The sequence below is a fragment of the Bufo gargarizans genome, unplaced genomic scaffold, assembly GCF_014858855.1.
Source record: "Bufo gargarizans isolate SCDJY-AF-19 unplaced genomic scaffold, ASM1485885v1 original_scaffold_1385_pilon, whole genome shotgun sequence".
NCBI classification, from domain to species: domain Eukaryota; kingdom Metazoa; phylum Chordata; class Amphibia; order Anura; family Bufonidae; genus Bufo; species Bufo gargarizans.
The window spans coordinates 212,614-237,949 of record NW_025334332.1 but is presented as its reverse complement, the minus strand read 5'-3'; the positions used below and the strand labels follow the sequence as shown (position 1 = coordinate 237,949).

The window sequence follows — 25,336 nt, the reverse complement described above, 5'->3', positions numbered from 1 at the left end:
TCCACTGTAGAGGTTTATGTACTATATGTCCCAGAGGTTGCGTATGGAGAGCACTAGGTTCCTGTTGTTAGCTTGAGCTGGCATCACCCATTGCATCATTTCAGTTTGTTTTAAGCTGTGAGTGAAGGAGAAACACCTCCTGGTGGATTCAGCTCTGAGGATTTAAAAGCAGCAAAGTGACAGCAAATTGTATGTGCCACACCTTGAGAGAAAGAGTTACTGGAATGTACAGACATTTGACTGGCCATAGAGGAGAAAGTGCAGAGCTCTGTCAGTCAGTCATTGTAACACATACTTGCTTGTTTTGGACTTCACTGCATGTTGTTGGAAGTAATCAGCTTCAAGTTCCTCATCATAAAACAAGATACTAGCCATCTGTTGAGACTGGACTATTCTGCAGAGATACCAAAAAGATGAGAGTGAAAAAGACAAGTTACACCCCATGGTCAATTTGGGAAGATTGTGCAGTATATTCATGTATGGGCAAAGACATAGAGGGAATTTCTATTGGGCTCACTGCCCACCATACACAACCTAGGAAACTTGTATATGACTACCGTGAAGATTGCACATAATGTAGTCAGTATGAGCCATTTACTGAACTTCTGCAGTCAATCTGTTACACTACAACCTGTCTCATTATTGCCCTAAACAGACCCATGCCTTGAACCCCCCCAAAACTTATTAACATCAAGCGCACCTTTACTGTCAACAGGCAGAGGGCCCCAGAAAGGATGTGTCCTCCTATCACTGCACAGCCCAGGGAACACGAGAGTAAAAGCTGCCACCATGAATACAACAACTCCCATCCTCTCTACCTTCCCTGAAGAACACTGAGGTTTTATCCACTCGTTTCATAGAGTTCCCATATTTCTCTAGTACTTTTAGTGCTCACTCCTCCTACTGTTCCTGATAGAAGGTCTTGCTCTGGCAGCCTTCTTCACATGTCACAATTGCTTGTTAGTATTGGAAGATATTGATGTTGAATAGGCATTATTGAAGGACCGTGCATTTCCACATATCAAAATATCAAAATCATTTATTCAAAATTGAAAGTTACACAATCAAGGCATTTGTCATATTGTTTCCCTTAAAAAAAATACTCCAAGCCAAAAGGTATTTTTACATGAAACCATGAGGGGCTATGATTCACCGAAGCAAATGGTGGAATATAAAAATAACCCAGCTGGAGAAAACTGTAAGAGTATATTTACATATTAAATCCAAAGTGTATTTCTGCAACTGAAATCTGAGGCTAAAACCCAGATTTCTGCCATATGACAAGTAGCCAGTCATTTAAGGGGGCAAATTTCTGGCTTTTCCATACAAAATCCGCAGAACTAAGTAGCGCACTGCTTATGACCGCAAACTGCTTTCTGTGAAGTGGACAGAAATACATACAGACGTGTCTCGCAACAGGGTGGTGTAGTCTCCATTCACGTGGATTGGATTTGACACAGATTTCGGTGCAGAATCTACACCAAAATCCATGTCATTTTCAACACTTGTGAACGGACATAAAATGACTGCAAGATATGAATACTTAAGGAATACTTAAAAAATAGTTTTGACCAAGTTACCACGGCTTATACGACACTGCCACCTTCTTTACCATGCCCGGTTGCTCTATTAATGTAGCTCTCCTTCGATCTGAGACTATTTCAGGCTCTGACCCTTTGGCTATACTGTCAATGAGCAAGACCTTCTATCGGGAACAGTCGGAGGAGTGAGCACTAAAAGTTCTAGCAAAACATAATGCGCTACCATCCATGTGGAGGCGACTAAATAATGGTGGCACATATACAAGGTAGCATAGTTGTCAGTAGTAGTAGTTGACACTCCCTGCTGTACCTATGAGTGCAGTGAGGGTCACTATATAGTGCTTACTCAAAGTGAAAACCACATTTAAATATTATATATTATTTACAGTATAAAGTGTTTTCTCCTATAAGAAGAAAATTGAGTAAAGGGAGAAAATAAAATAATAATAAAAAACCTTATATCTGGTAACTCTCAGATGCTTCAGTGGATGCTGCTGGTCTTTGTTGATTTGCCTGCAGTGGTGATGTGCTGTCTACTCGCCTGACTGCTGCGGGCAGATACTGGCCTCAGTTGTAATGCCGGCACGTGCACCACAAAACTGTTGAGGCCAGTGATTGGCTGCAGTCGTCACGTGGGGAGAGGCGTTATACCATGCAGTAGACTCAAGAAAGAACGTCCACTGGAGCAGCAGGAGAGTTACCAGGTGACTACAGGTTTTTTGGGTTTGTTTTTTTATACAATTTCCCCCACTTATTTGTGTTTTTTCCCAATCTCCCAAAACTTCTTTAATAGATAAGCATGAAACATAAAATTACATGGTGGAAACACTGCTTATCCTCCAAATATTGCCACATAAATAAAACGTTTTATAGTTGCCGTTTGTCCTCACTTTATTAACAATGTGCCGCAGAGACCAGGGCGTATGTCCCAGGGTAAGATATTTGTTGCAATAATTAATGGTACAGTAATATCTCCTACCATATACTTAGTAATTACTATTATTTTTCAATTGTCATAGCCCCAGTCTCATCCCTCACAGTCTCTATCTTTCCAGCCCAGTGCCGGACTGCTGTTTAGACCAGGACCACATAAGGAAAAGAGCCCGTTTGGGGAGCTCTAACTACATGATATAATTAGTAGTGATTTATTTTCCTTCATTATTTCTCCCTTCCCATGGTATACAAATTGCGGGAGCACCTGGTGTTCGGGTACTGAGTCTTTGCACTGTATGATGCAGAAAGCATGAATAGTCAATTTAATTCATTTATAATGTATTATAAGATGAAATATTTTACACTTGGAAATATGTGCTTCGTTTTTGGCTTCTCACAGAACTGGCAGAACTAACAAATTAGAATGGGCAATCCCAAATGTCAATGGACTATCCGACGCTCTCCACCACGGGGGATGTTTAGGATAAGCAAATATAGCCAGCAGCTTTCCCTAATTTCCAGGTGCACTCCCAGGTTTGACCGGAATAGCAGAGATTTACCTGCTATGTGAATGCATATGCAAAAAATGCGGCTCGGATGCGGACCACGACAACGTCGTGTGCATGAGGCTTAATTGTGAGCCTAAACCAGTAGTGGTCTACTCCGAGATAAGGTAGGATGGAAAGATCTGCACTTGTTCTGGGTTTTTCACGTGCACCTGGTTTTGGTTCACAGTCGCTGGTGGAAATAACTGACCAAATAACTGAAGTGTGAACAAGACCTCAGATATGATAGGGTCCATTGCACACAAATGATATTTTCTTTCGGAGGTGCATCCGTTTTTATAACTAATCTCAATTGGATAGCGATAGATCCAATGCATTTCAATGGCATAAGGTACAGTTCAGATATTTTAATGGCTCTATGTATACATTCCGATATTTTTAGAACGTCAGTTTTTACTGCTCTGAGCCACCCATTAAAGGCTGTCAGATCTGTGAAAAACTGAATACACTTGGATGCGACTCAGACGCCAAAAAACGGATCAAAAACTGAAACAGAGACCATATCGGTCGTGTTCAAGGGCACTAAAACTGGGACCCACCTACTGCTCAGTCTGAGCCTCCTGCTTCATGAATATCATGTTGGTAGAACAGCTAGAGAGAGAGAGAGGAATCCCAGGCGGGGAGCTGTAGCTGTCATAGTCTGCTAATGCTTCATATGACAAGGGGGTCTCGCTAGCCTTATAGAGGCATCAGTCACACTCAGATTTGAGTAGATTTGGGTAGATATGGTGTTATTTTTCTTCAGATTATATCAGCAGCATATAGTATGAACGAATGATAGAACATGCGTATATGTGTGTATATAAATATATATATATATATATATATATACAGAAAATAGCCATTGTTACTTGTGGGTTGACTGACACTAATACGTAACGGTATTTCCATGCCTGAGCCATACAAGTGTTAATAATGGGCGCCTCTTTTTACTAATCAGCAGTCTCCACTCTCAAGCAATTTTTCCTGGACAGTACTGTGCAGCCTACGTGTATGGCTAGGAAAATTTCCTTCCAAATGGAAACTCTGATAAGCAAGCTGTTCTACTCCCTCACTTATGTTTGCATAGCTTACTTTAATGAACATTAATATTTACAGGATTGCTTTTTTTTCGTCTTTATATACGGTAATGTTATGCCTTTTGAATAACAGCACATTTTTCTGCCTTTGCCCATTTACAGTTTAGGGTACATTTACATGTACCAGCAGTGATGCGCTTCCTACCAACCACTTCTGCGGGCAAAGAATCCAAAATACATGAGGAGATACTTCTATTTTTTCTTTATGTACATCTCTGCCTTCATGTACAGCTCTTTTCGCACTTTGGTAAGGCGAGGATGCAATACCAATAAGGCATGCCGGGCAGCATCTAGAAGGAACTTATGAGGAATACACATTGAGTGCCAAGAGGAGTGCCAACAACCAACTCTGTCATGGCCAGGGTATTTTCATACAGGGGAGCAAACAGAATCATTGCCTCAGGTAGCGGAAAGCCTTGCTACGGCTGTCGGGCATGCGGTTGTTTGAAAAAGTAAATTTGCATTGCGCCCTAAAAGCATCATAGTTCTTGCCATAAATCTTCTTTTTACCACAGAATGCTGTCACTGTGGTTTCACTTGATGGAAAGTGACGCGGTGACCCTCCTCCTGTGTGTGGCTTTTAGCCTTGTGGTTATTTGTGATTCCGCTGCCTCCATAAAACCGCTAGACCCAAGGCAGCAGGTGGCAGAACAGCTGCCTACATGGCCAACGAGAAGACGCCATGTCCAGAGTAGGTGGGCACAGTTTGGGTGGGGGTTGTGGTGTCTCCTTGCAAGGTTCGTAGACGGCTGTTCTGCCACCTGCTATCTGGAAACTATAGTTTCTTAAGGATGAGAGCCCAAGGCAGGTCCTAGATGCAGAAGATAATGTATTAGTTCTTCTACGTTTTGTTGTACCCCCATGCGAATACATTTTTATGACTATAGAACCTCTTAAATGTGTCATTCAGTTTAGTACTCACTTAGGGCAATGTTGGCCTCTCAGGGTAATTCATTTTCTACCACTTCCAGTGGCATCCATTGCATGCACGGTGGAGCAGGCGTACTGGCCTCTGCCTCATCTATGTTCTACTCATTTGCCGAATTCTGCTGGAGGTAGCTTGTGAAGGCAAACTCTACCTATGGGACATCAACCAAGCCAGAAAGGGGGAAAGCCAACCAGCATGACACTTCAGAGAAGCAGATCCACCCCCAATGACTCCTGACCGGTCACCAGGGATGAGCGGCAGGGGCAATATTCGAATTTGCAATGTTTCACGAATATTTGGGCGAATATTAGTCATATTCGTGAATTCGAGAATTTACTTTTTTCCCTATTCCATTATGGCACTTTTTTTTTTATGAATGACAGAAAGTACAGTTGTATTGATTGTCAGCAAGTCAAGGTAAAATGGCCAACATACATTTATCAAAAGTTAATTCAAAAGTGACAACCAATATGTCTGTACGTTCTGTTGTCACATTTGCAAAAATGGCTGCTGCAATAGAATCTGTCATCTATTCCACCAAGGCCTTTAATGATTTTTCTTTTTTTGGTATACGTTTCTTATTCATTCCCATTATGACTCAGTTTTAAAACTTATGGGGTGATTTTTTCCCCCCTGTTCTAATTGTCACCCATTGTTGAATGATGCACCTGGTATAACCTTGGCATGAAAAGTAATTGTTACTTTTCTGTCACTGACATGCTCCATGTATAAGATGGCATAAAAGCATTTCATATAGTACATGTGTATATGAGATAGATAGATAGAGAGATAGATAGATAGATAGATAGATAGATAGATAGATAGATAGATAGATAGATAGATAGTGGATATGTAGTTAGATGATAGATAGATAATGGATATGTAGATAGATAGATAGATAGATAATAAGTAGATAGGTAATATTAGATAGTAGGTAGTTAGATAATATATAGATAGATAAATAGATAATAGATAGATACGTAGATAGATAATAGATAGCTAGATAATAAGTAGATAGATAGGAGATAGATTATAGATAGATAATAGATAGAGATAATAAGTAGATAGGTAGATAGATAGATTAGTAGATAGATAGGATATAGATAGATAATAAGTAGATAGACAGATAATGGATAGATAAATAGATAATAAGTAGATAGATAGATATATAGATGATAGATAGATAGATAGATAGATAGATAATGGATAGATAGATAGATAAATAGATAGATAGATAGATAGATAGATAGATAATAAGTAGAAGATAGATATATAGGATATAGATAGATAGATAGATAGATAGATAGATAGATAGATAGGAGATAGATAGATAATAAGTAGATAGATAGATAGATAGATAGATAATAGATAGATAGATAATAGATAGATAATAGATAGATAGATAATAAGTAGATAGATAGATATATAGATGATAGATAGATAGATAGATAATAAGTAGATAGATAGATATATAGATGATAGATCGATAATAAGTAGATAGATAGATAGATAGATAGATATATAGATGATAGATAGATAGATAGATAGATAGATAGATAGATAGATAGATAGGAGATAGATAGATAATAAGTAGATAGATAGATAGATAGATAGATAGATAATAGATAGATAATAGATAGATAGATAGATAGATAGATAGATAGATAATAAGTAGATAGATAGATATATAGATGATAGATAGATAGATAATGGATGGATAGATAGATAGATAGATAGATAGATAGATAGATAGATAATAAGTAGATAGATAGATAGATAGATAGATATATAGATGATAGATAGATAGATAGATAGATAGGAGATAGATAGATAGATAGATAGATAATAAGTAGATAGATAGATATATAGATGATAGATAGATAGATAAATAGATAGATAATGGATAGATAGATAGATAGATAATAAGTAGATAGATAGACAGATAGACTATTGGACCATGAGATAAACATGTCCTGTGTAATCTAACACCCGATGCTGTTATTAATCGCCGATCCTGGACTTTAGAGAACCTCCTTTGGTTACATGATCTATGGAAAGCTGTATTACATCCATTATCATTGCTGGAAAGTCTTACGTTATACAGTATGTACCAGTTCAAGTGACCTGAGCTCATATTATTGACAGTATGGCAAGTATGAAAAACAGGCAGCTCTAACCCGTAGAGATTAAGGGCACTGTTCTGGAGCAGCAAAGCAGAAGGAGCCATCTATGGCCATGTTGCAGAATAGGCTATGACGATTGGCTGTTGTCATTTGGCTTTTGCCGGGTGAGACAACAGGTGCAGACTTGCTGACAGGTGGGGATATCTCGGACGGAGAGTGATGTAGCCCTGGGTCAGATTGTAAACTGCTGAGCTTTGACAGAAGAGCAGGCCAGCATGTGTGCTTCCAGATCATTTCATTCTCTCGGTCACTGTGAAGCACCGTTGGCCCCAGACCAAATCCTGGGTGTATGGTCAGGTCCGAACAGGACCCAAATATGTTATTACTTGGGCGTGCAGTCAAAGTCTTGGGAACATGATCTCAGCTGGGAGATGGTGTCAGAAAGTCAATGGGACATGTTTGCTGCTGCATTATTGCCCTCTCATTAGCAGTACAGTCCTGTATCTCCGACTAATAAACAGGCGTGTGTGGACGGTGTTTTATCACACCGGTATTGGTGTGTGGTTTTATTCTGCATTTATATGGGATTATAGTTTGTGTTTTCTCTTGACTTTTGGATCTCAACTCTCTGCAAATGATATTGGGGCTCATGTATCAATCTGTTCCCAAAAAGTAATGTTGGTGAATATGACACTGAAACATGCACCAAATTTGTCAAAGCGATGCAATGTTTTTTCTGTCAGGATGGCAGTTCCAGCAGATTTTTTATTTTTATGAAGGGTGACAGATGCCTACAATTTGTAACAAACAAAACATTCTGAATAAAGAGAACAACTATTGAAACATGACTCCCAGCAAAACCTAGGGTGAGGAATACATATGAATTTTCTTAACTACACAACCCAACGTGGCTTTTATATAAATAGTCATTAAATCATCCTTTTTTTTTGTTTTTTTACTATTTTTATTTTGCAGAAAAATCAAGTTTGCATGTTGTATTTAGGTTCATCTGATATCTTTTTAATTAAAGGGAATCTGTCAAAATCAGTTTCAAAGTAAGCCTACAGTGTAGGGTATGTATGGTGGGGGCCTCAAAACATGACCATTCCTTTGTTTGTGTGGAACTCTGGTCCACTAATCTAACTAAGGTTTTGGTGCACCATGTATGTTCGATCATGGAGCCCCAGCATCATCACTACCAGCTTTGTAATCTCAGGGACTGTCAATTGAACAAGAGGGGGAGGCTTGGGTGGCATAACTGGAGGAGCGATGGGACACGAAAAGGAGCCACCCTGTCCACCGTGCACGGCATGCCTTATTTGCACAAAGATAAAAAGAAGCATTTCTCAGGATAAGAGAAGCTATTTTTCACAAAAAGGGTATGGTTACGTTACCTACAGGGTGGCATGCTTACTTTGAAACTGATTTGGAGGTGACAGGCTACCTCTAAATGTTCTGGCTGACATTAATGTCTAATACTCTTCAGCAGGACAAGTACATATAAAATCAATCCAAGAAGAGTATTTTGTTACTAAAGTGTTGTTGTAGTATTAATAGTATTGTATTATTGTAGTAGTAGGGTAAAGACACAGGACCGATTTTCTGCAGTGGTAATTCCACTGTGAATTTTGCAGAAGTTCTCCTGCGGATTTCTTACAGATTTTCTGCAGGTAATACTCCATGCCTATGAAAACCCTCAGCATTAATGGACTACTATAGATTTCAAATCCAGTGCAATTAATACTGCCGATTGAAATTGCAGAGGGCGTTGCAGTTGCAGAGAGAGGTCTAGGAGTAATGGCAACGCCCCCGTTGCTCCTAGAGGCTCATTTGCCAATATTAAAACTTCATTTTTCTCAGCAACGAGGGCACATGTGAACATGGGACCAACACAGATGCCTTCAGCTGCCAAGGACACAGTGAGTTTAATAGGTACAAATCTGATGACACATGCCCTTTAAAAACTTGGCTCACTGCAGGTCATGTAAACACGTGCTGGACCTTATTCACAAGTCCCCAGCATTTACCCCCTGTGTGGCCTTACCTCTAGTAATCTTGTAGTATGGCAAACTACTGCTGGCTTCCTACACCTCTAGTATCCCCAGCTATTGGAATTATGGCTGTTGATGCTACAATTAGCAGCATATTTTGCTATGCAAGTCTGTAATTTTCAGTTTTCTTCTCAGACTGGAATTACACAATGCATTTCACACTGTCTTGTATTTTCCACAAAAAGGGACACTTTGTCATCCACCAGTCACATGAAGGTTGTGCATGCTGCTGTTGTGCAAATGTCATGTCCCTCTAAAAGGGCGGAAAGTTGTGGAAGTTTTTCTTTTTTAAACTGCAGATAAAATTCTACCAATATGTCTAGGAAAAGGCTGCACATGTTGCTCTAAAATGCTGAAAATAAAGTTCTGCAGTAGTAAAAGTCATCGGTTTTAAAAACTAAGAAAACTGTAATCATAACATTTATTGCATGAGAGCAAGGACTCCTGCATACAAAATCCACCTGGTTATGCCCATACCTGCCTTGCTCCTCCACCACTACGGACATAGGCAGATTGGCCATTCAGGAACAGGAGAAAGATGGATGAGAACCGAGCTAAGCCTTAAAGGAGGCTGCATGGACTGTCACTCTACATTGTCCCAAAAACAGACAAAAAGCTTTAAAGAGTGCATAGGTGACAGTTGAACTGGGACCTGGTCTTTGATGGGACCCAATGGCCAAATGAGAAGACACCAGGATTATAAATGGCAGAGGTTGTTGGGGACCCATCAAAATTGTTGCACTGGGTCCATTAGCTATAAATCATGCCGTTATAAGACGTATACTTGAAATCGTATAATGACATAGTCACGTGCACATACAGTAAGTGTGTATAGCAGCTGTATTTTACATGTTTTCAGTGACTTGATAAGATAGCACGGCCATTTGCTGAGAAGTATGCAGCTGTTTACAGTTAGCCATATAGAGTATGTATTTTTGGGACTGTCAGCACAATGCCACACAGGGACAGTGAGAGCACAAACATGACACGTCTTCCATACAGTAATCAGGTTCATACACAATGCTTAGCCTAAGGGCATGAGGTTATATCTTAATATTCATTCATACAGTACAGAGGTAAAATAACCTGGAATGACTTCATTAACCCAGATGTGTGAGATGTTTTTACCTCTACTATTGTACATTTACAGTTAGTTGTGTGAATAACTTAAAGAGGAACAGGGCTGGGCCATTCCAAAACTTTAATCTTCTTCTGGTGAAGCCATTCCTTTGTTGATTTGGACGTATGCTTTGGGTCGTTGTCATGCTGAAAGGTGAAGTTCCTCTTCATGTTCAGCTTTCTAGCAGAAGCCTGGAGGTTTTGTGCCAATATTGACTGGTATTTGGAACTGTTCATAATTCCCTCTAGCTTAACTAAGGCCCCAGTTCCAGCTGAAGAAAAGCAGCCCCAAAGTATGATGCTGCCACCACCAGGCTTCACTGTGGGTATGGTGTTCTTTTGATGATGTGCAGTGTTGTTTTTGCGCCAAACATATCTTTTGGAATTATGGCCAAAAAGTTCAACCTTGGTTTCATCAGACCATAACACCTTTTCCCACATGCTTTTGGGAGACTTCAGATGTGTTTTTGCAAAATGTAGCCTGGCTTGGATGTTTTTCTTAGTAAGAAAAGGCTTTCGTCTTGCCACTCTACCACATAGCCCAGACATATGAAGAATACGGGAGATTGTTGTCACATGTACCACACAGCCAATTGGATCAAACAGGTCAGTGTTTTATTCACACTTTAGGCAAGTGACAAAGCAAGAAATCATAATCAAGCAAAAACTCACTTTGCGGTGTTGGTGGTAATTCACACCATGCAGCAATTCTGCCTCAAAAAGTCCTTGCTGATAGCAGCACCAACCTGTTTTCATGCTAAACAGATAGCAAGCCTTCATCCAGACACAAGGCTCCCAGATCCCAACACAGAGACTTCGCTTCTGAACCCAGCTGCCTATTTAAGGACAGCCAGGTGCTGCCAAAACCCGGACCAGCACTTAACATACGGTCCGGTATTTGAACTCACTTGGCTGTAAATCAGCCCAGCAGCACATGCTGGGAGGAAAATACCTGTTTTCCCAGACAAAACCTTTCACAATATACAGTGCCTTGCAAAAGTATTTACCTTGATTTGTTTTTGTATTTTGGTGCCTCACAACCTGGAATTAACATGGATTGTTTAAGGAATTGCATCATTTAATTTACAGAACATGTCCACAACTTTGAAAAATGTTTTTTTTATTTTTTTATTGTGAAGCAAACAACAAATAGGACAGAAAAAGTTAATGGACAATAACTATTCACCCCCCTAAAGTAAATACTTTGTAGAGCCACCTTTTGAGGCAATCACAGCTCCAAGTCGCTTTGGATAAGTCTCTATGAGCTTGCCACATCTTACCACTGGGATTTTTGCCCATTCCTCCTTGCAAAACTGCCCCAGTTATGTCTCTGTGCTACCTCTCTGATTAATGTCCTCCTTGCCCGGTCGTGAGTTTTGGTGGGTGGCCGTCTCTTGGCAGGATTGCTGTTGTTCTTTCCATTTGGTTATGATAGATTTGATGGTGCTCCTGGGGATCATCAAAGATTTGGCTATTTTTCTAAACCTAAACCTGACTTGTACTTTTCAACAACATTGTCCCTTACTTGTTTGGAGAGTTCCTTGGTCTTCATGGCAGTGTTTGGTTAGTGATGCCTCTTGCTTAGGTGTTGCAGCCTCTGGGGCCTTTAAAAAAAGGTGTGGATATGCAATGACAGATCATGTGACACTTAGATTGCACACAGATGGCATAATTTCACTAATTCTGTGACTTCTGAAGGTAATTGGTTGCATCAGAGCTTTTTATAGGCTTCCTAACACATGCCAATTTTCAGTTTTCTAATTCTAAACAATAGTTTTATTTATATATTTTTCTCATTTCACTTCATCAACTCTGTATACACACTCACACAGAGAATGTTATCAATCACTGATAACACCTCCCCCATGTACAGCTATCAGAGACTGACAGCTATCTCTGTATACACACTAACACAAAGTATGCTTATAATTAGAGTTGAGCAAAGTTTGGGTTTGTACAGAACTTTGCGAGTTCGGGTACCTAGACTTGAACCCGAACTTTTTCACTGAAGTTCGGGCTGGGGTTCGGTGTTCGGGTGATTTTATTATTTTCCGTTATAACATGGTTATAACCGAAATTAATAGCATTCTTAAAATAGAATGCTAAATAAAATGTCTTTTGAGGGGTTAAAAAAAAACCTCACCTCACCGCAGCCGATATCTTCTTTTCTTCAGGACCTGCAAAAGGACCTGTGGTGACTTAAATGGGGTCCGGGTTCGGGGTGAAGTTCGGGTCAAGTTCGGGTCCCGAACCCGAACTTTGACCTGATGTTCGGCTAAACCCGGCAAACCAGAAGTTCCACGGGTTCGCTCAACCTTACTTATAATCACTGATAACACCTCCGCTGCGTACAGGTATAAGTGACTGACTGCTATCTCTGTATGCAAACTTACACAGAGAATACTATCAAGCACTGATAACATCTCCCCCCCACGTACAAATCACCCGAACACCGAACCCCAGCCTGAACTTCAGTGAAAAAGTCCGGGTTCAAGTCTAGGTAACCAAGCTCGCAAAGTTCTGTACAAACCCGAACTTTGCTCAACTCTAATTATAAGCATACTTTGTGTTAGTGTGTATACAGAGATAGCTGTCAGTCTCTGATAGCTGTACATGGGAGAGGTGTTATCAGTGACTGACAGCTATCTCTGTATACACACTTACACAGAGAATGCTATCAATCACTGACCACACCTCCCCCATGGGAAGGGATTAATATTACCATAAATCAAAATTTTTATACAAGGAAACAATATTCAGAAAGGTAAAAATTACCTTCTGCTCTTTTTGTCACTGCGATCTACAGCAACAGGCTTAGTTTGTCTAAAGTCTGATATCCCACCATATCCCACCTAGACAATATATGGAACCTCTACAGATTCATACTTCAGAGCCTTAGGTACTCTGTGCCGCCATATGGTACTCTTTCAAGGGAAGTATATCTCTGTAATATGACATTCAATGGAATCTGCCACCATTTTTTGTATGATTCTGACTGATCTACCCTCTGTATGAAATTAGAGGCCTGTAGAGGTACAGTGGGGTCTCATCGGACCCGCAAAACTATGGTGTTGTAAAACCTGGTGGTTTTACAGAGTCCCATCAGTGAAAGTACAGAGGAGTAGGAAGTGGAAAATTGAGGTTAAAAGCAGTCAAACTTGAAACATGGAGTTAGACTTTAAAGATCTAATCTGACATTGTGCTGAGCTGTGCACGCTGGTAATAATCTACTGTGTCCACTTCTTTAAGTACACGTTCAGTACACCTCACAATCATGTTTATGCGTGTCAGCATCTGCTGATAATAGATTGGAGAAAATGTATTTGTACGGTCTGCTCTGTGTGGTATTTTCCCATAAGTGTTTACTTTAACATTATACCGCCATATCTCTCCTAAACATGTCAATCTCCAAGTGAAATGCCCTTAATGATTTTAGCATTCTACCATACTGTGTTACCTCTAGTGTTATACATTTATTTCTCTCTCTCTAATTAGCATTTCTTACCATGCATATCAAATTAATGTTTTAATTTCATAAATACGAAAATGAATGTATATATTTTTTCTATAGGTTACCAAGAGCAGCACTTAAATTGCACTCTTCATTCATCTATATTATCATCATGTATATATGATATACTGTATATATATATATATATATTTTTTTTTTATACTCTCGGGCATACATTTTCTGCTTGCTATGATGTGTTTAATATATATTAAGGCAGCTTTATCAAAACTGGTGTAAAGTAGAACTGGCTTAGCTGCCCAGCAACCAATCAGATTCCACCTTTCATTTTCCAAAGTAGCTGTAAAAAATGAAAGGTGAAATCTGATTGGTTGCCATAGGCAACTAAGCCAGTTCTACTTTACACCAGTTTTGATAAATCTCCCCCCATTGTCTTTATTAAAGGGAACCTGTCATCAACTTTATGCTGCCCATACTAATGACAGCATAAAGTATATGAGTTGATTTCAGCAGTCTGTCATTTAATAGTTAAAAGTAAGAGGTTGCCAAGAACCAAAATCACAATCATTGCAGATTTGGCCTGGAAAAGAGTCACGGCCACCTGAGAAGAGTCCTGGTTATTCATGAATTCCTGCTCTCCTGCCCACCTGCTGATGACTGACAGTCTTCTACCTAGTTTTCTCCCTTTCTCTCTAGGAGAGAACTGCCAATCATCAGCAGATGGACGGGGAGAGCAGGAGATTAGGAATAACCATGACTCTTCTCAGGTAGATTTGACTCTTTTCAAGGCCTGGGCTGAAATGATTATGATGCTGGTTCTCTGCAACCACTTACTTTTAGCTGATGAGTGACACATCGCTGACATCAGCATTTCTGTCACCTAATTTATGCTGCCCTTACGGAGGTCAGCATAACGTTGATGACAGGTAATAATCGCCACTTTCAGGTATTCTGATAAGTTCAAAGCAAACGCAACACTTCGAGCAATAAAAGCCATGTCCTTTGTCAAGCTTATGTGTGTAATTCAGTTCAGCGTGATGGCGGTGTCGTACCCTATACCACCCCTTCTCAATGCAATACATAAAAACATCAATATCTCCAGCAGAATTACCCTGAAATCAGTTATGGTTCCAATGATTGCTCCAACCATTGCTTGGATAACTGCAGTAATTCTAGAGTTCATACAGGCCGACAAACGTTGACCCCCAGGGATCCGTGCACTTATCAGATGGGACTTTTGTAGGAGGAGGTAATGCAGTACAGACCCTGCGGATTGCGGAGAACCTTCTTGACTCCCCTTTGAGTCACTTTTAATTGTGTGTTGATGTCTTTATACATTGTATTGGGAAAGGCTGGTATATGATATAAGATTTTCAATTAAGGCCCATGTTAAGTGACCAGCTAAATACTAAGGGGGTCGTTTATCAAACTGGTGTAAAGTAGAACTGGCTTAGTTGCCTATAGCAACCAATCAGATTCATCCTTTAATTTTGGACAGCTCCCATGGAAAATGAAAGGTGGACTCTGATTGGTTGCTATGGGCAACTAAGCCAGTTCTACTTTACACCAGTTTGATAAATGACCCCCTAAATCTGTTTTCAATATGTTGTAGTAAGAACAAGCCACAGAAAGCATTGATATTCCTATTTCAGATGTTCAGTTCATTCTTATGTTTCAAAAATAATGACCAAAATAATATTTTAAGTAATGTAGTGCGCATGCAGGAGACTACTCAGCCTTTCAAAGTACTGCAATGATCCCTGCTTCTCCAGCACATTATTTCCAACTATTGATTTCTTTTTATATATATATATATATATAGAGAGAGAGAGAGAGAGAGAGAGAGCAGAAACTTGAATAAAAAAATAGTTTGGGGGAAAAGATTCAGAAAAACATTATACATTTGAGCAATTTATACATTTAAGCCCCAGTGTACACCACTATATACATTCTGCAGTCCGCAAATCGCAGATCAACAAAATAAAGATGCCATCCGTGTTGCATACAAATTTTTTGCTAAACCATTGACTTTAATGGGTTGGTGTGCTTTCCGCATCGATATGTCGATTCTTCAAAAAGACTGAATATGTCACACGAACTGTATCCATGTTTTGCAGATCCGGGGTTTGTGCACCACAAAACGGACATGGTCTTGATATATATATATATATATATATATATATATATTTTTTATATATATATATATATATATATATATATATATCTGCTCTCTTTCTCAGTTAAGTAGTCTTATGAATGGTTCTACTTAGGGACTGACTTGCCTGTATCAGTGTCTATACAGAGAAGGCTGATTAGGAGTCGGACCTCCCACATGACTCCTTAGCTAAGAACGAGCACAGTTTTTGTTTACGAAAAAAAATTAGAATTTTTGTTGAATCTTTTCCCATAAAACTATATATCCATCTGTTCAGCTCCTCCTGCTCTAAAGCATACTGCTCTAAGATCAAAGGTTCCCTTTACATCTCCGCTCTATCGAAGCTCAATTTCCCAAGTGGCTGGTCCTATCAGTGATCGATAGCATTCTCAATCACTGATAAGACGGCCTCCGTGTACAACTGAACTCAGAAATAATAAATTACCAGTTTTCCCCATCTTTTACCATCAAACTACATAGCCTGCTCAGCTCCTCCTGCTCTATAACCGGCTTCTTGCAGATTTCACCGCCTTTCGTGGAGACAGCTTCTCTTTAAGCCCCTGAGCCCCAGCTTGTATATAATATAATGGACTGAAATGTCCAAATTATCTATTTCAGACATTGAGAAAGAAAGGCCTCAATGGGTGTGATAGTCCAGATCCTGATGCAGATGATTCTGTAGGTCACAGTCCAGAGTCTGAGGACAAGTACAGAAAGATTAATGAAGATATTGATCTAATGATCAGCAGGCAAAGATTATGTGTAAGTACCTTGACCGTCTATTCAGTTTTTGATATATCTGTGATATTTCTCTAAACCTGGCAGGCACTGAACAAGAAAGAACACAAAGGCTGTGACAGCCCTGATCCCGACTCCTCTTATGCCCTCACCCCACGCACTGAAGAAAAATATAAAAAAATTAATGAAGAGTTTGATAATATGATCAAGAGCCATATAATACCTGTAAGTACCTAAGGTGACATGGCTGGTCTGCTAATTACTGCTGACGTAACACCCCTTAACCCTTGCAGTGCTAAATCACCACTGAAACATCTAAATTGCTACCTATCTCCCTAAAGATCATTTAAAGGCCCCTCGATGCAAGAATTACAAGGTCTGATGAAACTGCGCATATTAAATAGGTTAATTTTAAAGGTTCTCTGCTTATAGTCTATTTAAAATCAGCCAAAGACCCTTAGCTTTCATATAATTAGGCGTACATGCTTATATTTCAGTATTCAAATAGATTTTAGGAACGTTACTTTGAAAATTGGACTAGCTTTATGCGAAAAATTCAGATAAGGCATAATTCGGTCCTTTGTAGACTGATGCTGAATACTCACATCTACATTAAAAGGCAGTAGAGCAGACCCCTTTAAATGAAATAATTTTCAACATAAAAGCTACTTAACAAACCCCATCTATTACTAGTATAAATTAGTGCCCTAAATCCAAATTGTTCTACAAGCAAATAGTGTGCCGCCTCTAAATGAGACCGTTCTGCCTGTTTAAAGAGGACCTTTCACCACTCCTGACATTCCTGTTTTAATAATTTCATGCATTCCCCATGTAATAACAATTCTGGAACATCTAGTCTTATGTCTCTATCTTGTGCCGTTCCTTTATTATTTGCACTAGAAGTTATGAATGAATTGCTATTAGCTTTCAGTAAGGGTACAGAGGGGAGGTAACCAGTTGGGGGTGTGTACCTGCACAGTCTGACTCTGTCCTATCAGTGCTGCCATTTTCAGACTGTGCAGGGACACAACCCCAACTGGTTACCTCCCCTCTGTACCCTTACTGAAGGCTAATAGTAAATCATTCATAACTTCTAGTGCAAATAATAAAGGAATGGCACAACATAGAGCCATAAGAATAGATGCTCCAGAACTGTTATTACATGGGGAATGCATGAAGCTATTAAAATAGGCAGGACAGGAGTGGTGAAAGGTCCTCTTTAAAGTACCCACTCACTACCCACTGTAGAAGACACCTGTGCTGTATCCAGGAGATATTCTCCTCTAGAGGCAAGGTTCCTCCATATAATAGTGCCCAGTCGAGGTGAGCTGGAAGACATATGTAAGTACAGTATATCCACCATAGACTGCTATGGGTGATGTACTAGGGCTTAGTATGACTTCTACAGGATGTTTAAAGCCGTAATATGACACATGACTCCAGCTCTTATGGGAATACTAAGGTCCCTTTCATACGAGCGGGTCTCACGCATCGGACTCGAAGCGTGAGTATGCAGCAGCTCCCGTCCAGCCCTCACAGCACCGACGGGGTCACATAGCATTATATTGATTTATGATGCTATGTAACCCTTACAGTTCTGGAATGTATTAGATAACACTGACATAATGCTGTTAGCTGGTGTAGAGTTCAGCTCCAATGTAGGCCAGTTTATGGAATGCATACTAGTATATTGGACAGGTTGTAGGTGGCCCCGTCTCTCCTGCAAAGCGCCAACCTTCCCTCTAAGCCTCAACACTATTCTCGACATTTTTGAAAAGCGCTAAGAAGCTCAAAAAATCAGAAAATAATAATACAAAACTTTTTTCCAGTAAGGTTTTAATAAATTTGCCCCTAAGTGACTAAAGAAGATGCAATATCATTTCAAAATAGCTTTTGGGCACTAAATATACCCTTAAATCATGAGCGCTAGAGGGTTAAATGCTAATTGCGATGACTGCATGAAACCCCTTTACTAGGGCACAACCTTGTGAGCGTGCTGGGGCGACACTACGGCTCTCCTAAGCTTTGCTTCCTCTGAAGTTTTCCGCATTCATGTCTATGCATTTTGCCAGCCCCCAATGAATTCAGATGCCTTGCCAGTCATTTAAGAGAAATAACTTTGCATGAGCGTTTCTGTGTTATGTTTTTGATGTAATGTATAATGAGATGCATGTTTACATGCATATGAAATCATCTAATGATTGATTGTTTTTGTGAGTGGGAAGACATAAGTATGTAAATGTGCGCTGTGTTTTTTTTTTCTATTCTCTTTCCATTCTGTTTAATGTACAACCGTCTGCTTCACACGGGTAACAGTACAGTAAGCATTGACTACGGGAGAATTTATGTAAAAAATGATCCAACTCGCTTTAGCCATGGCTTTAGTTATGCCAAGCCTATGACAATAAATTGGCATTTGCCATGAGGTCAGGTGTGTCGGTAAAGGCTTGTATAGTTTCCAGAAGGCAAAGTTAAACTCTTAGATCTCCTTCAAAAACACTTTACTAAAATCCCTGTGTTACTACTGAATCCTAAAGGCACAGTCTCACAGACATTATTAGGTAGAAGAAGCTAGACTATTCAAGTGTGCACAGATGCATGCCAGTCCAGATTCTTTTACTTGCCCGCACCCCTGAAAACTTTGGGAATTATGTGTTTTTGAAAAGATTTTTGAATATATAGAGAATAAATGAATCCATGCAATCCAAAGCCATGACACACGGTAAGAACATACCACAGGTGTACATACAATAGAGGCAGTCTACGCAGCTTGCTATGGGGCCTTTTTAGAAGTAGTGGAGTGTAAAGTAGGTTAGGATTTCAGATTCAACACCTACAAGTCTCATTGATTGTTCTCCACGTCAGACAAGTCCCTGGTTTAATTTTACAGACATAAGCGTACACCACATGGCAATTAAGCCAAATATATTAATATGCGCCATTTCATAAATTTGGCGCAACCTCACAAAGCAAAGACGGACTTAAAACTGACACCATAACCACTACAAATTCTCCTCCTGAAAGTTTTATACCCTCAAATGTATAAGCAATGGTGTGAACTTGGATTAGAGTTGGAATCCCATCTGAATTCAAACGTGGTCCCCACTCTATTCAAAAGGTCCCTATACACATAGGTATATTGTTGGTCGAATAGTCCATTTTATATGGGGTTTGCCCTTAATATAAAATGGATAGGGACCTTCCAAGAGATGGATTGGGTGAGTTAGATTTTTTTGTCCAATCCTTGTTCTCTTAGTAGAAAACCACCATTGGTGGTGTCTGCCAGCAGCCTTCTCTTCCCACCATTGAAAACACATATACATTTGGACAAGGGAATTGAGAGAGATAGTGTTTGTCCAACAGCTATTGAGGTTATATGGACACCTTAAAGGGGTTTTCCAGGATTTTAACATTGATGATCTATCCTCAGGAGAGGTCATTAATATCAGATCAGCAGGGAACCGACACCCAGCATTTTCGCCGATCAATTGGTTGAAGAGAAGACTGCGCTCCATGCGAGCGCTACCTTATCTTCATTGTTTACCCGCTCGCCGTCGACATCATAGCGGTGAGCAGATGTAATTACAAGCCGTTCTATTCACTTCAATGGGAGGGCTTGTTCCTATACACTTGAATAGGAAAGAGTCATCCCATAGAAGTGAATAAGAGGGCTTCTAATTACACCTGCTCACTGCTGCAATGTCAATGGTGAGCAGGTAAACAATGAAGATACGGTAGCGCTTGTACGGGATGCGGCCTTCTCTTCAACCAATTGATCAACGGGGGTGCTGGGTGTCGGATCCCTGATGATCTGATATTGATGACCTATCCTGAGGCTAGATCATCAATATTAAATTCCTGGAAAACCCCTTTAAGGATGCTTCTACAGTATTAATATATTTAGAGCACCAGAAATATATTAAGAAACCTAGAAGGCCATGCATATACATTGTATGCATACTGATGACATCTCATTATGGTACCTCCCAGCAAGACGTCCTGATAAAAAAGATGTCCAATAAAGTGTGCACCATGGCTACATTAAAAGGTATGCTATAATACTACCTAAAGAAACACATTGAGGGACCAGGCACTTTTTGATGTAACTCAACTTATTTAACATATAATACAGATTTATGTTTAAGCAAGTCAGAATGACTAGATGGAGCTATTTACAGTACCATCATAGATAGTACATTGAGAAACATAACCAAAATATATAATGTTTTAAACTTATACATTATACCTATAGATGCTGGCATCTCACTAATGTACTGCATGTTGAGCTGCATACTGTCCAGTATATGGTGTATATGCGTGCATACATGTCATTCCTGGTTAACTGTGCTCTTCTGTGAATTCAGAAGTCATCTCGGTGCTTTTCCATCTGTGCCACCCAGTTGAGTTACCCTCAAATTCTTGGGTGACGGGATAGTTACAGTATGTTTTCACACAAGCTCTTTTAGATGCTTATGTAGCAGAGATGCAATTTGAGAGCAGTGACACGAGTGCCTTTTAAAACCCGTGTTGATCACAGCAGTAGCAGCTGTTGGCATTGAGGTGGACAGGAGGAAAGGATTACTAGCAGGCGCGGAGAGAGGAGGTTTAGAAGAAATCCACAAGTCTTAGAATGATTCACTTGTCCTATGCTAATATTGATTAGAGAGCACAGATCACAAATATAGAAGGAATGTCAGCTTCACCAGAGCAGCCTGGAATGTGCAGAAGTCTCAAAGTACAGTAAACATGACTGTACATTTCTATGAGATCATTATCATAGCTAGAAGCTAGGTGACCATCTTATCTAGGATTTATGTGCTATGCTCTTCACGATTAAAAGAGGGGGAGTCAAATAAATGGCTTAATATGTCAGAGCCGCTTTTCAAACAAAATATATGGACTCCGAAACCTCGGCAATGAAAACCATGAAATAAAACAAATGGAGTCTAGAATCAATTACTAACCTTGTGCTCCACAAAAGGGCAATTCAGGCTGTGGTTCTTGTGGTTTAAAAGTATAGGGTGTCCTGGTCTGAGGGCTGGACATTGCCATTTTACACAGGAAGGATGGCACCATCAAAATGACAGCCTCACAGACGCTCTAAACACATGGCACACTAGATCCATTTTTGGTTTGTCTTGCCCACCTGACCACAAACTAGGGGTGGTAAGAAAACACAGCCCTGCAGTTAAAATGCACAACGGTATGCCTTTGCTCATGCAGAAAGAAAGATCCATTGAAAAAGCTGAGCTGTGGATATGAAACATGGGTTATATCTTTAACCACCAGTACGAAAAAGAACCTGACTTCTCCGTCCATAAGAAAACATTGCATGTGCCAACAGAAAAAGCTGGCTATGGCACTTCATGAAAAGGGTCGCTCAGGTTTCCTCAGAAATTGCCTAAGGACATGAATTTTGTGGTTCAAAAACATCTGATAATAATTATACTTGCATTTGTACTTTTGAGTAGAACACCATTAGAGTGCTTTAGTAAAATGGCTTACAATTAAAGAAGCTCATCTTATTACCAGAGAAACGTTTGTGGGTCATTGTGGGCAAATACATGTTTGTCTTATGGCAAAAAGCAGAAATCACCAAATAAGATGACGGTTCCTACTGGTACATAGTAAATATATGATACAGATATGAGATAGATAGATAGATTCTATAAATTATTTTCTGCAATACATCTGGTGTTGGCAGCAAGAAAAACTTACCGTAAATATGCTGCACTGTGAAAATCCTTACATGATCATGTTTTTTTCATATTATTACCTCATTTTTAAATAATGACTTTAGAATCAGGTAATAGTTAATTCTGAGTAGTAGCAAAAAGTATCTACTGTGTTCTAGAGACTGGCAGCAATGATTTTGTCCAGTAGTAGTCTGAGTTTGTAAACTAGTCATCATGATGTAGTATTTTATTTTACCTATATAGATTTTTATATTATTTTACTATGACTATTTGCAGGATCTTATGACATAGAAACCTTTATAATTAATGGAGGCTATGCCTGCAGTACATCAAGCTAGAAAATATTACATATGAAATAGCCTTTTTCAAATTTTTGTTGACAAAAATGGGGCATATAATCCAAAATATAATTTTATATATTAAAATAGTTGCAGAGCCAAAGCTAAACGAATTGGAATAAAAAAAAATACAGTTTAAAGAGAAATAGTCAGCTAGAAAAAAAAGCCTACCTGTGGTTTATAGCTGTAAAATATTTTTTACTTGCTCATTTTTTATTTATTTTTTCTAAATAAATAAAGTTACGTAACTCATAGAAATCCAATGTAATTTTCATAGTTTTTATTGATTGCATTTCTATATAAATTAATAAAATATTTGTATTTATGCTTTTCTTTTTTTTCTCACAGGCTGTTCCACCTCCCAATTTCGAGATGCCGGTTTCCATCCCAGTGTCCAATCCAAACAATTTGGCTTACACTAATCAAGCCGGATCACTGGGTAACCACAACCTTTTGCCATTGTCCCATCAAACCTTGCAGAGAAACAGCATGTCTCCTGGCTTGACACATCGACCACCAAGTGCAGGTAACACAACAAGTAGGATTCTGTAACAGTGATGCAAAAAATGAACATATGGGGCATCTGGGCCTGTTTATGACAAGGCCATATTACAGCTCCATGTAGGAACCATATACTGTAGGTCTGAATCCCATCTTAGGAGATCAGAGAAACCTTTCCTAAAACCTTGGCACTAAACATACAATTTAGACATGCAGCTATAAAATAGCATTTTGTACAAGCCATTCATTTCACGTTTGCAGAAAATTAAACTATATTAATTAAATTACATTTTTTATATTGTTTGAGCTTTACAAAATAAACCAAAAATACTATATATTATACATAACATTTTGACTTGCTAGGCACCATTTTGGGCATTGCTTGAAGATGTAGGTCCTAGTTTTAGGACTGTCACCTATGTCCATCACAGGAGTCCCCTAACATCTTTAACTCTATGCCATCCACTATCTGCCACATCCAGGTAGAGATTCAATGGAGAGTTGTGCAGCCACTGGTTGAGAGAGCGTGATACATGGGTCTGGGGATTCCTGTTCAGGTCCCACTTTTGGGACATGCACCTATAAGGTATCTTGCCATATTTTGTGGATATGCCATAAATTATTATTGTCACATTAGGCACCATTTTAGGCATTGCTTGAAAATGCAGGACTCTCTTGACAGGGGTCCCCTAACATCTATACCTCTGTGCCATCTGCCAGCTGCCCCATACAGGTAGAGATTGAATGGAGAGCTGTGCAGCCACTGGTTGGGAGAGCATAATGCATGGGTCTGGATATTCCTGTTCAGGTCCCACTTTTGGGACATGCACCTATCAGGAATCTATAACATATCCTGTGGATATGCCAATGTCCATGGCGGGAATGCTCATGAATTCCATGGATCAGTCATCCAAAGCTAATTTGATGACTATCTGTATTTGTTTTGTACCAATACATTGTGATCAGGAAGATCTAGGGTAATATTTTGTTAATGCTGCTGTACGAGGATTTAGGGTTTTCCTTTTCTTGCACGTCCACCACAGTTTTGCCACCCATATTCCTTTAATGATAGTGACCATATTAATAATACAAAAGTGACGTTTTGCAAATATTAAGAGATTTGCTGTAGTCTTTGCACTTGCATATTTGTTATCCATACAGACTGGAGACAAATCTTAAAAGCGTTTTTTCAATTGTTTTATACTGATGAATTATCCTCTGGATAGGTCACCGGTATTTGATTGGCGATGATCCAACACCTGGGACCCCTGCTGATCAGCTGTTTAAGGAAGGCTGTGGCACTGGCCTACTTGCAGCTTACCAAGCACAGCACTATGCATTGGGTAGCGGTTGTGCTTAGTATCGCAGCTCAGCCCTTTTCCCTTGAATGGGACTGAAGAGCGCCTAGCCATGTAACCAATGAACATGATATCACTGGCCTAGGGAAGTCTATGAGGAGGCAGCGGCACTCACTGGAGCACCATAGCCCCAAAAAACTGCTGATTAAGGGAGTTCACGGATATCAGACCACCACTGATCAGATACTGATGAAGTAGCTAAGTATAGGTCATCAGTAGACATCAGTGAAGCAAGCTTCGGAAGCTACATCCGCAGTCACTTTGTTCCAAACTTTGGATTAATACTTATAGAGATCCGTCTCCTAACAGTATTAAAATGTATGGGCTCCGATGAGTCGAAGTTAGTTATTTGCGAAGTTACACGTGACTTTGTTTCAAGTTTTAAAGTGGTTTTCCATTTTTAAAATAAACTACTGAAGTTATTCAATGAAGTCACTCTTTCACACTCAGAAAACCTCTTTATGCTCATATTGTGGTTTTTCTATATAGAATGGAGAACGTTTTGCGTATTCGTTTTCTAAAGATTATAAACTTTGATATGAAAAAATATAAGAAAAGGAATTATTAGAAGTCAAATAAATGTTGAGCATCCCCTTTTAATGGCTATAAGATCTGTCAGGAGTAGTAATAACTGGCTAGATTGGATGACAGAATCAGATCCTCGGAATCCATCACTAGCTGTGGGTTCTTGTGTATAAGCAAGAGAACTGGCTTTGTGTCGGTATGTGTATATCTGTATTT

General features: G+C 39.5%; 1 protein-coding gene across 11 annotated transcripts in view; it reads left to right on the top strand.

Annotated features, from left to right (window-relative positions):
- Positions 1-25,336, top strand: part of LOC122923235 (myocyte-specific enhancer factor 2C) — a 260,571-nt gene that overhangs the window by 207,129 nt on the left and 28,106 nt on the right. For 7 of the 11 annotated variants that reach the window (XM_044274008.1, XM_044274010.1, XM_044274009.1 and 4 more), the window contains 2 exons: positions 16,583-16,726; positions 23,085-23,262. In XM_044274008.1, the coding sequence (XP_044129943.1) occupies positions 16,583-16,726; positions 23,085-23,262 (322 nt within the window). Of the gene's footprint in view, positions 1-16,582; positions 16,727-16,789; positions 16,928-23,084; positions 23,263-25,336 lie in introns of all 11 variants that reach the window. The other 4 variants (XM_044274013.1, XM_044274012.1, XM_044274006.1 and 1 more) reach the window with 2 other exon arrangements.